Consider the following 16,476-nt stretch of genomic DNA (forward strand, 5'->3'; position numbering starts at 1 on the left):
ATATATATATATATATATATATATATATATATATATATATATATATATAAATAATAACTATAACTGTTTGTTTTTGTAAACGGTTGTGTCACCTAAGTTTCCTGAGTAGGTCAGTCTAATGGCCTTTTCAGAGTGTTTATTATGTTTCCCCTACACATGCTGAACATTATTTTTGCCTTGTTTTTTTACATATAAAAAAATGTGCAGTATACTGTTAACAACAATAAGTATTTTCCTCCACCTCTTCTCGCCACCATTATACAACGTTGTAACAATCGCAGTCCAGGTAGTTCTGTTAGTGATGAAGATTCAAAGCAATGTCCTCTGTGAATGATAATGACAACAAAGGATTTATAGTCTCCATGATACATGTAATACATGAGCAGATCTTCTGTCCATTAGCCGGCCTTAGTAATCATGTTGTTTATCAAAGCAAAAATAATCCTTTATCACCACCAGATGCCACACAGTGGCTTCCCTCTGAGACAAAGAATCACTTACACTGGTGATGTTTACCACACTGGTGGCTTTCTGAGGTTTGATACTAGTATTCATACTTCCACAGATGAAAACAATTGTTCTCTATATTTAGTAATCTTCCATTTAGTCATTGAAAAATAAATATTTTGTGCTTCTTTCACATTCATGTTGTCAGTGTACTGCTGCTCTCAGGCTACTACGGTGTGAAACTAACTAGCTATTGAAACCCAGACTAAGTGATCCACCACACTGACAGGACATTCAATGTCTCCTTTCAATGAGAAATGTCTTTGCATATATGGCTGTTGTCAAAGAGTGACTTTAATCATGTCTACACTCATCTATTTTCTCAGATTCACCCTAAAGCAAAGGTAGACCAAAAACATGATCAGCTACTCTGACCACACCCAGTTACATCGCATTATTGATTATTCACTTTTTCACGCTATAATCATTGTCTACAGAGCCTTCCACATCATTGTCAGTTAGATACAGATATTATCCAACTCCAAGTTTTATGTAATACTTGCAACCAAAATGTCTGTCAGGGAGGCTTTAGATAGAGTAGCAATATATAGAGTAGGTCTGCTCCTGACTGTGTCTCCCACATGCTGACCCCGAATGTCCCTCAGCCCTCATGACCACAGCACTCTGCCAATCACTACTGCAACCTGTCATCTGTGATAGAGTCTCACTGCTCTCGGCAGACATGCAGCTCACCACCGGGGCCTTCAAACCCTATCACCATAAACCTGACACTAGAGATTATGTGTAAGTGTAAAGTAAACATCTTAGCGCAGTTTTGGAGTGAGTGTATCATTATTTTTATATACATTACTTAGATGCAGGGTGTGCATCATTACAGAGGATAATACAATGCATATACCTGCATTATCTTCTCTTGTGTCAACTCGAGTGCTACTCTCCAGAGAATTGCATCAAATACACTGAGACAGTTTAATTAAGGAACATAATTTTGCCTAACAGCATCCACTGACCTAGCTAGCGGAGCATTGTCTGGAGTTATGGGGCCTCACTGTGTTTAGGTCAGCGGCTTTATGTTATTGGCTCCCTGGTGCTTTCCTTCCATCAGCTATAGCTCGGCAAAAGAGCAATTCAGAAAAATGTTGGTCTCACAGCTGAGCATAGAACGAGAAGACACATTTTACATCAGCATAATATACCCCGTAGTGTTGACAAATTAGATTGGAAATCTTTTTTTGCGATTGCTGGTAATGTACCCAAGGTTTCTGGCTTTCTGTGGTGGTTTACTTCTTTTATTCCCAAAGGAAGTGGATGATTCTCGTTTATTATTTCCAGTTCAGTTGGTTGGATAGATCTCGTCCAACTTGCCAAACTGTGTGTCAGTTGATTCTGATGTCCGTTCCGCAGAATCAAAGGAAAAGGCTTTTCTTTCTAGACTTGCCACATTGCATTGACACTCAGACACCTGTTTCTTTATGAACAGTAGCCATAAGGTGTGTTTTGTAGAAGAATTGGGTTTTTCTCAACAGGAAAACCTCTTACTCTCTTAAAAGTCATGAGTGATTTTCTAAGAAATGAGAAACCACTAACTGAAGCAGACGTTATGATGACATCAACATTGAGTTATCACCTCTCCCTAACATATTATATTGTTTTTTTTTCTTTTAATGAACATAATTACATGCAGCGAAAAACAAGTGAGCACTAATGAGTTGAGCCGTGTGTTTAAGCAGCTGCTTAAAAACATAACTACCTGCCATCCCATCATTCACGTTCAGCCGTTTGAGCCAGATTGAAGTGCTAGTATATTATATAATGTTTCTAACTATGTAGCAAGTGTTCAGTGGGCATATTCTGTCCTGCCGAACTGTTCAGTTAGTCATAAAAGAAGGAAATAGCTCATAATCATTCTGTGACAGCTTTGTAAGTAACAATTTAGATACGAGTTCCATTCACCACAGAAAGTGTTGAGTCGGGCACACTGTTAATTAACAAATTTCTCGCATGGGCAGCTTCCCTAAATGCTGCATTTTCATACAGAGTCAATGACGGAAAGCTGAGCGCCCTGGTTTAGAATCAAACATTCACAGCCTCTTCCTGTGAAAGTGCAGTCAGAGAAGGTTGCGGCTCAAATGGCCCAGTTTGCGCCCAGGACTAAGTGCCATCATGGGCTTCTTAAGTGTCACTGTCCTCTGCAAACACTCTGACTCCATAGTGCTCCTACACGTTTTATTAGTCTTTATTCGTTATTTTTAACAAGGTTATGTTCTTCTGCTACGAATTTCATGTGTCTTTTCTCAATAGATTGCAAAGTCAGTGCCTGAGAGTATATATTATTCACACTAATGATAGGGTGAGTCAGTAAATAATTGTCAGATTCACTTCTGCACAGCACTGGATGGGGATTTGTTCAAGTCCGTGAAAATGGGACATTTAAGCTGTGAAGCGACTTTCTAGGCGACAGCAAGGAGACTTTTAAATTTCCCATTTGCAGTACAAATACAGTCAGTGTTTGTTTATGACTAGGAGGCTAAGTAACATTGCCAGTGATTTATGAAACACAAGCCAAAGATACACCGGAAAACGAGTGAGAGATAAAGCTACCTTCATGCTAGACACGTAGGTGTGGAGACTCGAAATTACTTTTGATAGGTTTAATCTGCTAAATGATGCAGCTAGCGTGATCAAAACAAATGCATCATTATCCTAAGAACAAACGAGACATGATGTTCTGATGTTGCAAACATGCTTTTTTCTTTGCACAGGTGAGGGTCTTGCATTGCACCCTACAGGTTTGCTTAGATAAATCATGGATTTAGTGTTGTTGATGCTAATCTGAGTTTAATGTGAGCAGACTGCTGAAAGGCAGAGGTTCAAAGGAACACAGACAGTGAAGTGATGTTAAAGGCAGTGTTGGTAATCATCATCAAAAAACAGTATTCATATTTTTATTGAAATTGTCATTACATCCTGACAGATTAATCAATTATTCAAATGCTTAAATCAGGTATATGTGGCTGTTGCAGGACTGTAATAAGCCCGTCCAACCATTTCATTCAGCAAGACGGTCTACCTGTCTACCTGTCTGTCTGCCTGCGCGTATTCTGCCAGTGTACTCACTGTTTGTCACATACTAACAATAGCCATGTTTGTTGTTTTTGTTCATTATGATAATTTTGGGGGAGTGGCTTTAGACAGAGGCCTGACATGGTTGTCAGTGGGGCCAACTTGGCCACTTTCTTGCTAGATTTAGCAACTTTTGGAGCTATCGTTGGTCGGTACTTTCATCAGAAAAGAGTTGGCATCACTGGGCTAGGTTTTTCAGTTGGATGATTTTGAAAAATCTAGCGCAGTCTTGCTAGTTTCTCAAGATAACCAACCCTGCCTTTAATATTGATCAAATGAAGACATTGGCCCTACTTCTACCTCCAGGAGAAATCTATATTGTATAACTAGTTTCATAAAGTCATTAAATTACATAAGTGCATTAACATTTCCTGCAAAGTATCCAGATTCAGACTCTGTGATGTGCTGTGACACATATACGTATACGCACTTATTTAAAGCCACATCATGGACAGTCAGTAAGAGATTCTCTTTGTGGACTTAAATTTTATTTGTGTGAAGTGTTGCTTACACATGATGACCTTCAGCTTTCTGCTAGTTGTTGTTGGGGCCCAAAGTGGACACATTTGAATCAAATATGCAATTGAAAACAGTGCTATGGAAATATACTCATTCTCCCTGAAATGTGCAATTGCAAAGTCTCATTACTCCTACCATTATGGATCTTGGCCCAGATGCATCTTGCCTAACATAAAAGTTTAATGTGCAAAGGGAGATGAGGATTTTTCTGTGTTAACATACACGGCAAAAAAATCCTCGTGGTAATTAGTTGTTTAGATCCTGGAGATCTTGTTTTCCTAAAACACAGAAATAGATCTGGCTACAGGGTGAGATATTTTACAGTAATCTGTTTTCAGTGCAGATTAATTTGAGCATACTTTTGTGAGAAGCGAGCTGCCTTATCTTGTCGTGGTTTTTCACGATATCAACACTAATACCTGAAGAAGTTGTGTACGAGAGACAAGTCTTGAATACTGAGTATGAGAGAGGATTTGGGCATTTGCAGTGGTGTGTAAATGGCATATTTGGTTATCAAGATGAAGCACATCCTCTTATGTTTAAGTCTTTATGAATCCAGGCCAAAGCCGGTTGAGCCCGTCACTGATCCACAGTAGCAGGAGCGAGCCTGGTTTCACAGGAACACTGGGCTGCCACTGAAATGCCTGGAGGATCCCACAGAAGTAACCAAGGTCACAAAGCCCCAGCCACAATATACTGCCACTTCTCCGCTCAGAGCGGCAGGCTAGCTGTCAGCGGCTGACACGCTCGGATGCTAACTCCTCTCTTGGGGGTCGAATCCCAGCCCGGATCCCACTATCCTCTGCTTCCGTGTCTTAGCTTGCCTCTGAACATATGCACCGTAAACACTGTTCATGCACAGATAGGAGTTAACCCAGTGGGCTACCAAAACCAGACATGCCAAGTACTCCTTGAGCATCTGCTAATAGTTGAGAGGATCCCAGGGGACTCTGCTAAGTCAAACCTAAACCAGAGATCTGGATGCTGTTGTCTTGTTCCAATAAGGAGACAAGCACTTGAAAGGTTGTACTGTTGTCCAGTGTGAGGGGGGATAAGAGCATGGCAGGGAAGATGTTTTTGGATACAGAAGGGCGCTGGAAGAAAGCCAGAGAAAAAGAGTGTTTGTGTGTATTATCTCTCTACATTTCTAACATTATGAAAATGGGGGAGCCATCTGGAGCTTTTTAACTGCTTTGATTACTTCGGCTCAGTTTTGTGTGGGAGACTTCCTTGATCATAATGCGGTTCCCAAAAGTCAATGTGTGTAGTTTCTCTTAGTGTAGTGTAGTGTAGTTGGGGTTAGCTGGATGTGAGAGAAACATGAACACTGCTAAATTAGAAATACAAACTACAGTCAAAGCCCAAAGCCATGTCACGGATGTTTCTCTCCTCTCTGGATTGGCAGAAGCCAGTGCTTTCATCAATTATGAATGAACATACTGTATACAGCATTCAGGCTTTCAGGGTGTGCCTGCCCTGCTGAGCAACATCATTATGCAGAATTTTTAACATTTCTATTTTTACTTTTTTTTTTTCCTTATTTGTAGCTGGATCTAAGCCCAGTGTAGCTTTAACAGGAGTGCGAACTCACAGCACTCCACTCTCTCCAGGTCTTAGAAATGTTTGTTAATCAGCAGAGTGACGACAACAAAAAAAAGTCCTTCCCTAAAGGCCCCTCTGACCCAGCCCATGTAGAGCACCTGCAGTGTTCGAGCTGTTTGCCTGACCACGGTATGAAAGAGGCCTGTGTTGGACAGTGGGGGCCTGGGCACACTGGTGCCTGTGTCTGCCCGTGTTCATGTGTCTGTGGACTAGACGAGCTGGGAAATGCTGGGGGGCGGGCGGCGGGGGGGCGTGGAAACGGGCTGGAGAAAGTAAAGAAAGTTTTACTGTGGAGGGTGTGATTACATCACTGTACCGTGTGGTTAACATTCCTACCATTTTATATTTGACAATGATGTGCTTTCAATTTTTGACTTGGATTTTAAGATTTCTATATTTGCCGTATAGGCTGCAGGTTTGTTCTCGCATTATCAGATCTCACAGTATCTGCAGTGATGTTTGCCACACTAAGTATAAATTATGTGACTCGGTAGATAATCCCCGAGCAGTCTACTAACCTTATGATGAAGTGAGCTGCTGGAGATAAGTGTGCAGTTTAGCGATGAACTGCTTCTGTGACTTTCCGTTGAAGCTTTATCTCTCCGAGCTGGGTTGTAATTTTTTTTCCTGCACAGGCACTCAGAAGTTGATTCTCAGCAGTCAATCCAGCACATACTTTAGAATCCGTCTGACAGGAGGCACGGACTTCAAATTGAGGCGTTCTCACACAGAGCTTTTATTAAACCTCTGTTGGAAGAAGGCATTTTATCACAAAATGTGTGTGTCACAGACTTATTTTACACTGTTAGGGTCCTCACCACTGTAAACTGATCCATAGATCTTGTTGCTATGGCAGACTTGCTGCAAATGGAATTTCGGAGCGAAGATTAGTGCCAAAGCCTTTTGTCTGATCCTGATGTGTAATTCCTCACCCAGTCCAGCCTCATTGCCTCTGAGCCTCTGATTACCACCATCACTGTTGTGTTATGCGTAAATCTTTCGGTCACAGCAGGACACGTGTCATTATTCAACACTCTTGTCATTAGAGGAGAACCAGCAGTTAGTAGAGCTAACAGTGACTCCGGCCGTCCCAGTGCAGCATGCCTGCCAGGCTTTTTCCGAATGTTGTTGACCACAGAGCCCTCTCTCAGCCTGACTACAGCCAGCGGCACACATCCAGTGCACCGCCCTCGTCTCCTGCGCCGGCACACTGCAGTGCGGTCTAAACAGCCGTCACCTAATGCAGAGCCTGCTTGTATCCGGGCATCACTGGTGGTTCTCACCACTCTCTCTCAACCCTTCATTCAAATCTGAGTTGTGGGACAGCATCCTGGTGTAAGGCGTCAAGCTGATGTAGCTAATTTTATCTGTGCTGTATCAGCACAATCTCTATCACCTGAATGTTATTGTGTTAAAGTGAAGGGGGTATGTAGTCCTCCAGAATGTTTTAGTATGCTGTACACTATACTACAATATGTTTTTACTGTCGGGGGAGTATGCAACAATCACATGTTAGTTTTTGAGTTCCCTCCGTCATACTGTATTGACAGGATTACATATATTGGACATTGGCGCGGGGACCATGCTGCTTGCAAATGTATCCTGCTTGCTCCACAACTCCAAAACAGTCTGCCGATCAAGAAAGCACACATGACTCTGGATCAAGCTCTGCTCCCTGACAGTCACTGCACCACAATCCGTCCTCTCACCACTGGCCTCCTTGATCTCGGTGTGATTCAACTTGCACTCACCATATGGACTTACTTGTTTGTGTCAACAATGTCTCCCGCACTGTGGAGACCTTATGTTTTGATTATTCACACAACCGAGGAGGATCAATGAAATGATTTTTTAACATCCATTTAAATTCAGCTTACGTTGGGCCCCGTCTAGTACCCAGCTACGGATCTCGTTCACCCCCAGCAGCTGCATCTCTAATTAGCTCTGATGTGAGTTAATGTGATGCAACCTGCTGGCCGTGTGGGTGTAGCAACAACCACTGGGATACAAAACAATTGGAGGCAACTTCCGGCACAACACAGTGGAATAGCTCACTCTGTCAGTACATCATGCACAGATGCTGATAGGGTTGTAAGAGTATGAGATTTTCACGGTAGTATAACATTAGTATAACAGTATTTCTCTCTTGTTTTTTTTTTTTTTTTTTTGTAAACAAATAAAACAAGTTAAAGTCGAATTGGTATGAAGCTGTTTTTAGTTTAAATGGTTAAATTGAATGCAAGTTGGGATGCTTGACCATGGTTCTTGACATTTGACTCAGTTTAATTGCCCTGTGGTAGTTGGTTTGTTAGCAGCATGGTTCACTCTCCCATATTGTGTGAAACTATTACATTTTTTATGTGTATGGTGCATCATCTGTGAAAACATCTTTGAGCTCTTAAATGTGTAGGTCATTTGAAATGGAGTGTAGCATCCTCTTAGATCCAGAGCTAGTGCTCTGTGAATGCTGCAGTGAGCACCTGGTCCGGTGACATCGTGTCCTTGGCTGAGGACTTCACACACTTAACCCAGAACATCTCACATTTATAGACCTGGAACACCACTAAAGTGAGTGGCTTTCAGTGACAGCCAACCAGATGGCTAGGCACACTCATGGGGTTTTTAACAGCAAGGGCAAAAGGAAAAAAAAGCACATAGAGCCTCTCGTATCAAGGCTAGCCGCTCACGCTGCTGCCATGACAAAGAGCTAAAATGGTCATTATCACACCTACAGTGCATTCAAGGAATTTCCTCATGATCTAATATCTGCACATAGCCCCATGCAGTCATGAGACCAGCTAACCGTGACCTTTGACACATGCAGTTCTCCATCTGCCATAATTATTGCTCCATTATACAGAAATGTGACAATTACTCACCGAGATTCAAGTACATTTCCAGTCCAGCGCATTTGTTGTTGCTGCTGACTCGGCAGCTTAAGGGCACCAGGGTTGTTGGTTTGAGAAACTGTTGTCACTTTTCCTGACATTATTTTACTGTTGGCCCAGCAATTTGGCATCTCTATCCTTCAGAAAGTTTATACTTTCACACCTGCAAATGTGTGTAACATCCGCCTTAACTTCATGCAGAAATATTAGCTTTAGAAACCTTGTTTGCCATCATAGCCAGACGATTGTGGTAACTTCACTCAGTCACTATGGGATGTGTAGCTGGAGCAGCCTCCAGGCTGTACTGTGCTCAATCAGTTATTCTAGGCAGAGACTTTGTACATGTATTGTATTATAAGATTTCTCATTTTGCAATTGTGTCCAGTCCAGGCATTATACAATTTAAAAAATAATCTTTAAACAGAAGACGTTTTTTAGTTTTAGTTAACTTCTGTTGAGCGTAATTCTTTTAGTTTCATATTCAATGTAGCCTCAGTTCTTTCATTACAAACAGATGGATATTACTTCACAATGTCATAATTGAGATAACACCGACGTCTCTGTGTTGAATTTGTTAGAGACATGAAAGAGATGTTGCTCTGGTTTTTGCATTTACTGTATTTGGCCTTTTAATGACCTTTTTATGGGCGGACTAAGGAAAGCCAATACAGTGTTGTAGTGCAGACTAACAAGACATTTAGTGGAGGTGTGAATGGTATCGACATCACAATAAGAGACTGGTTTAGTTCATCTGGTGAATAAATGTGTTTTTCTGTTGTGAAATAATGACTTTTTTGCCGAAGCATAGCAGTACATTACAAGAGACAACTTTGTGTTTTGGAGTTCATTTCTGAAAAAAGAAGTATACATTTTGTCCAGTAAAGTGTTCACATTTTGTCCAGTAAAATGTTCACCTTATCCAATTAACGGAAAGTCAATTATGCGATGTTACTTTTGTGTATCGTCTGTGATGCTTTTATCTGAAGCGAGAGAGGATGAGGTGCGTTTGATTTCCATCCATGCCAAAAATAAATCAAATATTGAATAATAATATCTAAGACATTAGCTACAGTATACCTAATGAATATATCTAGTTTATTACTCAGTGTACACCATGGAGAGCTGGATGCTGCGTTCAAAGACAGTGGCCTGTTCAATCCTGTGAAAGTTGCTCACTGGGCAGAAGGAGCTTCATTTTCAGGCTGCTTTTGTGGATTTCGAGCTCGCCATAGTTAAACGTTGAGCCTGGAGCATGTGCAATAGTGAGAATACCCGGAGAGGTTAAAAATAAAGATCTACATTTCTAAAACATTACATTGCTACGTAAAAACCTGTGGCGCTAACAGTGTATGCTGCTTTTGCTTTTTAATGGTTGTAACAGTGAATAGAGCTACCTGTCTTTAACAGTGTTGTTCCTTCATTTCATTGTCTTCTGTCTAGATTACCAGATGATGTGGTGGTTCACTTTCACACTGAGATCTGTAGGATAAAAATGTGTTCACTGTTTTACAACCACAGCACACACAACTCTATAAGCATGGTCATAATCTTGTTCCAGAATAAACTACACTGGCCAAGTTGAGTGTAGTGGAAGATTATATCACCCAAAGCAACAGTATGTGTTTTTAATAGTTTTTGCATAATTGCGGAGATCTATGGGATGGAGGTGTAAGCTCAATCAATTTCAGCCAATACTTGTTATTAGGATACATTCACTGTTGGCTTTGGTCATTTAGTTGTATTTGCTGATAGAAATAAATACATTTAGGACTCATTACATTTGACAGTACATTCAGAAGATGATTTGTACGTGGTACAGTGTACTCATTCCTCACACTCTCAGAAGCGGGGCTGAGTTGTACGTCTCTCGACAGGATGAATGGGCAGATGGGAGATTGGCCCACTCATGCTGCCCCCAAGTCTGCCCCAGCTGCTTGGAGATATTACGCTCCATGTGTGGTGATTAATAGGTCCTCAGTCACATCAGACTCAGTTTCAACTGGGCTAGAGACGACTTGGGCACCAAAGAAGAAGCCAGTGATGAATGCAAATGCTTCTTCATACCTCCAGGAGCACCCAGTGGGAGTTACCCCCTCGGGTGACTGATGGTGTTTATGACATTGGTTCAGTATTCACTTTGCTGGGTCAAATGGGGAATCCTCACTGTGACCCATATATACGCTGTTTGGCTTCGGTCTTATAGTTGTTCAAATGATTTATCATATTTCTGTGTTAGCTACATTGTTTTGGCTTTATGGCTTTATCCTAGCATGATCATCCCTCATCATCGCAGTCCTGTTACGAGACCTGAACTGTGAAGTGGCCTCGTTAGGTTTTATTGGCCAGTTAAATAGAACAGCAGGTTAACTTTACTCGTATAGTATATGGTGTCCAATGCTGTGAAATGTTGCTCATTTGGATATGTTATTCACTCTGTCAGTGAGTTTTATTTTTGTTCTGTTTGAGTCTGTTTGAGTCTAATCTCACCCTTCTCTGCTTTTCTTATAGGTGAGCCACGCAAGTATGACCCAAACTTCAGAGGGCCGGTTCATAACAGGTACTACACATACATGTTGCGTCTAACAAATATAGCAGTATAATAATAAATAATAATACTTTCGATGCACAATTACGTCACTGTGTTACAAATGTATTTTGAGATATGTAGGCAGAACTCACAGAGAGATATCTCAAAACTGAAATCACTTAAAAACTATATGTGTATGTGCATACTACTAAGGCTTTGTAAGAAAATGTGTTTGCTTTTTTTACTCTGGTGGCGGGAACCCTTTTAACTATTTGTCACTGTCTTCCGTGTACATTGATTTTGTTCATTGTATAATCCTTTTGGTACACGCCCAAGTCGAAGCGCTGATAGATTGATCATTCATCATGCCACGTTAATAAAGATTGAGGCCGAGTGCTGGCAGCTCTCTCCACTCCACCACACAGATCAATGGCCATAAGTCAAGCTGGTGGCTGGAGTTAGCCCAATGACACACACTATTAACTAGCCAGATACACCCAAACAGATGTAGTCCACACATCACCGGGGCCATTGCATCGAGGTGTCTCCTGTCTTTCAACCAGAAGCATGGGAGCACTTCTCCTGATGAACTACAGCCTGCTGTCTGCCTAGTAAGGGCTACGATTCTATAAAGAGATGTCTTTGAATCACATGAAATTGGCAACTTGTGTGATACTTTAGGCACTTGAAAGTGAGCTCACATATGCCAAAAAAGATGGACAGTGATGGTGCTTTACAGATGCAATCACAGATTCACAGAATCGCAGACCTATCAACTGTAGTTTGATAATCCCTCTCAAAAATGAGGATATTTAAAATTAAGTCTGCATTTTATGACTACCTGATTTCTGAGCAGAATTGTGCAATAAAGCAAAAAACCCTCCGAGTGGTTCACCTCAGGCTTTTTTGATGACTCAGTCATTTTCTGAGGTAAAGTAGGCTCTTATCTCTTTTATGTTCAATGTGAGTTTGGCAGGCTGCTGTTAAGGCAGGTTTCAGTCCTCCTGTGTCTCTTTATCCCACCCCTCTCCAGCCCATTCCACTGCTACAGCTGGGTGAAGGCGCCACGGATGCTTTGATGTTTCTGTGGCTCAGAGGCTCTTCTTAATGAGAACGGGGAGAGAACCGACTCGGTGGTCGTCATGTTTTCATGAAGTAACCTGAAGTAATCTGTGGTTATTGAGCAGTCCTCTAAAGGACATATACGTGTAGTGGGACAATATAATACACAGATATAATCTGTGTCCAAAATATACACTGAGGAGCCACAACTGCACAACTGTATTGCAATGTAGTAATGCCTTTTGATGTGCACTCACAAACAAATGTATCCTGCCACCAGGGACAGCTACCTGAAGGAGCCTCGTGTTTGTCAGACATCCCTATAGTGTGAAAATCTGACCCTCCAAGTGTCCTTTCCTGTTAATGTCTGTTACAAAGCAGGGACAGGCTGGAACCCATGCTACTCTGTGGCACTGCTGCCATCTGTGGCACCTCTGCTCGCTCAGAATATCAGCTCAACAAATGTCAGTGTTACAGAACCTCCAGTACTGATGTTTTTTTTCTTCCCCGTTCAGTACACCAGCAATGCTCTGGTCCCTCTGGTCCCACTTCACATCTGAAGAGGCCGGGTCGGGGTCCGACTAGATTTGCAGTTTTTGTTTTTTTTGGCCTGCTTTTCTGAGATAAGAGAACGAAGCAGAGTTGTTTTCACTCCCCTCACTTGGTCAGCTTCTCTTCAACGCTCACCTTTGCATGCTTCACAGGTGACCGTGGTGCTGTGTGCACTCTGTCTTAATAATGCAGATGGATCTACAGTAACATAGTGCGGCGTAGGAGAGGCGAGGTCGGCTTTAAACCCCTCAGATCACCACGATGTGCCGCTGAGTGATAGCTAACTCATCTTCCAGCTAAAGGATGGAGAGGGATTCAAACATTGCCATGGCAACCCTGACAGCCTTTCCCCTTGTTTTTGTCTTAGACGTGATGAAATGGTACTCCCTTGTCTCTCTCTGTTAATCACATGCACGATATCAGCAACAGCGTTGGTTGTAGTGTGTCAGGTGTTTTTTATACTCCTCATATTTCACTGCCAGTGTAGAACTGCAGCTGTCTTCCTCAGGCAGAGCCTTTGTTTCTCTATTATCTCCCGAAAATAATTGCTGTGCTTTTCCTAAAAAAAGTCCCTAAGCCTCACTTCATATTGCAACCAACTGCTTGTTGAGTCTTTTGTCTTCCAGTGTCGGTCATTGCAGGTTTTGGCTGATATTTGCCTGAAGATAGAAAGTAGATGGTCTGTGAGTGGAGATATAATATTTTGAATTTGCAGGTATCCGCAGTCGTGATGGAATTCAGATGAGAGCGGTGATAATGGAGTCATCTTATTTTAAAATGAGAAATGAGAATCAGCAGCCCTGCTGGGACAGAAAACATTCCCAATCCTCTATATTAAGTTCAGAGCAAACCAGTCTAACATAGAGCTCAAGCTTTACTGCCGTTATTAATGCAGTTAAAAAAATAGCTCTTAAACTTATAAACAGTCTGGGATCATTTGCAATTCAAGCTTAAATTACACAGCTGACCCCAATTGATAATTGATTCTAAGAGGCTGCACTGAGTAACACTACACTGAATAATGTAACTACATAAGTATCTATTTTAAGCTACATTTACCCCTCTTTGTATGGGTTGATCTGTGTGCTCTAGCCTCTCTTCACTGTCTGCTACTTAATCATGAAATTGTACTTGGAGGCTGAAGAGTATCCCGTGTAGAAGCATGTCACCATGCTGCATACAGAACGAGGACAATCCTCTCTTCAAAGAACTACACAGAGGAAACACTGTCACATCTCTGATCTCAGGCCTCCTTTTGACATCGCCTTCGCTCCTCTGGATGAAAGAGGAGAAGGGTCGAAAGCTGGAGGAGATGAGGGTCTCTACTCAATTTGTGGTGTGAGAGGCAGCCTATGTATGTCATCTGTATGGTACTACTGGGCACAGTGGATTGAGCCTGGCTTTATTCAAGGCTGGGCTCAGCACTCCGAGTCTGAATAGTTTTTTTAAAAGGGGGCTGGACTGACAGCTTCTCTCAGAGTGGAAAGGAGGGGATGAAAGCTTGTTGTTGGGAGAGAGACAGTGAAAAAGAGAGAGAGAGAGAGAGACTCTAAGACGCTGCTTTAAACTAGCAAGCTGAGGATGCTGTGGAGAGAGAGGCAAACTTCAAATAGCTGTCTGTGCCTGTGGGACAGTTAACTCTCATTAGAAATTCAGTAGACCTCCATGCAGTCTCTCTGAAAACAGAGTACAGATGACACCTTGTTATACCTGGTAGCAAGTGCTGCACCCAGATGTAAAGCTCAAACTCGCTTGCATACAGCAGCTCCATCATGATTACCAACAACGAAATGGTTAAACACACAATCAACATAAAATGTATTTTCCTAAATTTCTAAATAACCTTATTTTATGCTTTTATTCTTTCCAGTGTCAGGCGTCTGTTATTTGTTTTTTTCACACATTTTTTGTTTTTTTCCTCCCAGGAGCTGCACGGATGTGGTGTGCTGTGTCATCTTCATCGTTGTCATCCTCGGCTACATCGCGCTGGGTACCGTGGGTGAGTTCGACACATTGCTGCTGATTGCAAAGTCCTTAATGACACACACGCACACACACACACACACATACGATATGATATGTTCTGATCTGGTCATGAAGTGAAAGTGTCTGCCTGTGACAATAATTTGGCACAAACAACATGGGTTTGCTCTACTCCACAGGATACACCGACACTTAAGGAGAACATAAGCTGTTTTTTTAAATTTTTTTTATTAGTTTGATTTATTCATAATTTCATTGTGGGCTATTTGACAAAATGTGTGATTGTTGAAATTGCGTGGGAGTTGAGAAATGGAGCTCCCCCAGAGAATGGGCTCGTCTTTTAATAAGAGGGAGAGTCACCACAACATGCAGCTTGTATGTTTTCTGTTGATTTTCTTCCCTCTGGCTCTCATTTCATTCAAATTGTCTCGTTCACTTGAGTGTGACAATGTCCACTTTGTCTGCAAATGACTGAGTGTGCAGTGCGGTGAATCTCCTCATTGGCTTTTCTTTATTTCCGTCTTGCCTCAAGTTTTCCTTTTTCCCCATTTCATTTTCTTTACTTTCTCTCTCTCTCTCTACTTTTTAGTTCACCGTCTCATTTTTTTCCCAATCTGCCACTTTTCTTTCTCGCTTTCTCGTGCAGAAAACATATCCTGTTTAATCCAGCACACCTGACCGCACATCTCTGTCCTCGTGTCTTTCACACGTATGATAAACATCACGAATTAGGGATGAAATGAATTCCCGACACTGTCCCCAAAGAGCCGTCCGTTGCCAGCTTGTTGTCAGCGGAGTCACGTCTCAATCTGGGCACGGGAAGGACTTTCTGTTTCGCAATCATTTAAAAAGAGCAGCAGCCACAACAATGGATGCGACTTCAAATACACACTGACATTGTCTGCAATTAGCTGAATAACTGTGTTCTTTCTGTAAAAGTTGTAACGTTTCATCATCCTTGTTGTGTCAAAGACTGTCATTGTTTTACCGCTTCACATTCAGAACAATATTTCATAAACTTAGAACTTAGAATTGCTTAGTAAATTTAATTTCAAGGCTCCTGCTACTCCTGTCTAGAGAAACACAACAAAACAAACTGGATTGATGCATTTATTTTTTTAAATCTGTGGTGATGTTTCTTCTGAATTCACATGCATACATACGTTCCAAATACATTTCCATTATCTTTCTAATTGTAGACACGCATGGCCTTGGCCTGATGCACTTATAGATTGATTCCTATAGGACCCTCTTTGACCCAGCTGTACCTACTAATAATAATAATAATAATAATGCAACACATGTCTTAAGGTAGCTGATACAAGCTCTCAGACTTACTCTACACTGATAGCACGTGTCCTTTAGGACCACAGAGAGCCGTGTGTACCTCGGTAGGTAGAGCGATGACACTGAGTCTGTGTCTAGTGTGGGTGACACATGTTTAAATTGTGCTGTGCTGTTGTTTTCAGCCTGGATCCATGGCGACCCCAGGAAGGTCGTCTATCCGACCAACAGCCGCGGCCAGTTCTGTGGCCACAAGAACACCCCCAATGCGTGAGTGGAGAAATATCTTTCTTCAATGATTGGACACTGGAACAATTATGTTCCCCAATTTGTCTGCCAGCTTCCCGGCGTTATCTTTACACTCGCATAAGGATTTGACCACAATACACGGCGATGCTTTGTGATGAATTATGGCAGGCTTCACTGCATGGCTCACTCTCTCCAAGCGTATGTACGTGCGTGTTTGAA

The 16,476-nt window shown here is 41.8% G+C and overlaps 1 protein-coding gene across 3 annotated transcripts in view; it reads left to right on the forward strand.

The window, feature by feature from the left end:
• Nucleotides 1–16,476, forward strand: part of slc44a5b (solute carrier family 44 member 5b) — a 28,157-nt gene that overhangs the window by 1,583 nt on the left and 10,098 nt on the right. For all 3 annotated transcript variants that reach the window (XM_031863923.1, XM_031863922.1, XM_031863924.1), the window contains exons 2-4: nt 11,109–11,157; nt 14,667–14,740; nt 16,194–16,278. In XM_031863923.1, the coding sequence (XP_031719783.1) occupies nt 11,109–11,157; nt 14,667–14,740; nt 16,194–16,278 (208 nt within the window). The remainder of the gene's footprint in view (nt 1–11,108; nt 11,158–14,666; nt 14,741–16,193; nt 16,279–16,476) is intronic.

This window comes from Anarrhichthys ocellatus, unplaced genomic scaffold (assembly GCF_004355925.1).
Source record: "Anarrhichthys ocellatus isolate YVR2014 unplaced genomic scaffold, GSC_Weel_1.0 scaffold30, whole genome shotgun sequence".
NCBI lineage: Eukaryota > Metazoa > Chordata > Actinopteri > Perciformes > Anarhichadidae > Anarrhichthys > Anarrhichthys ocellatus.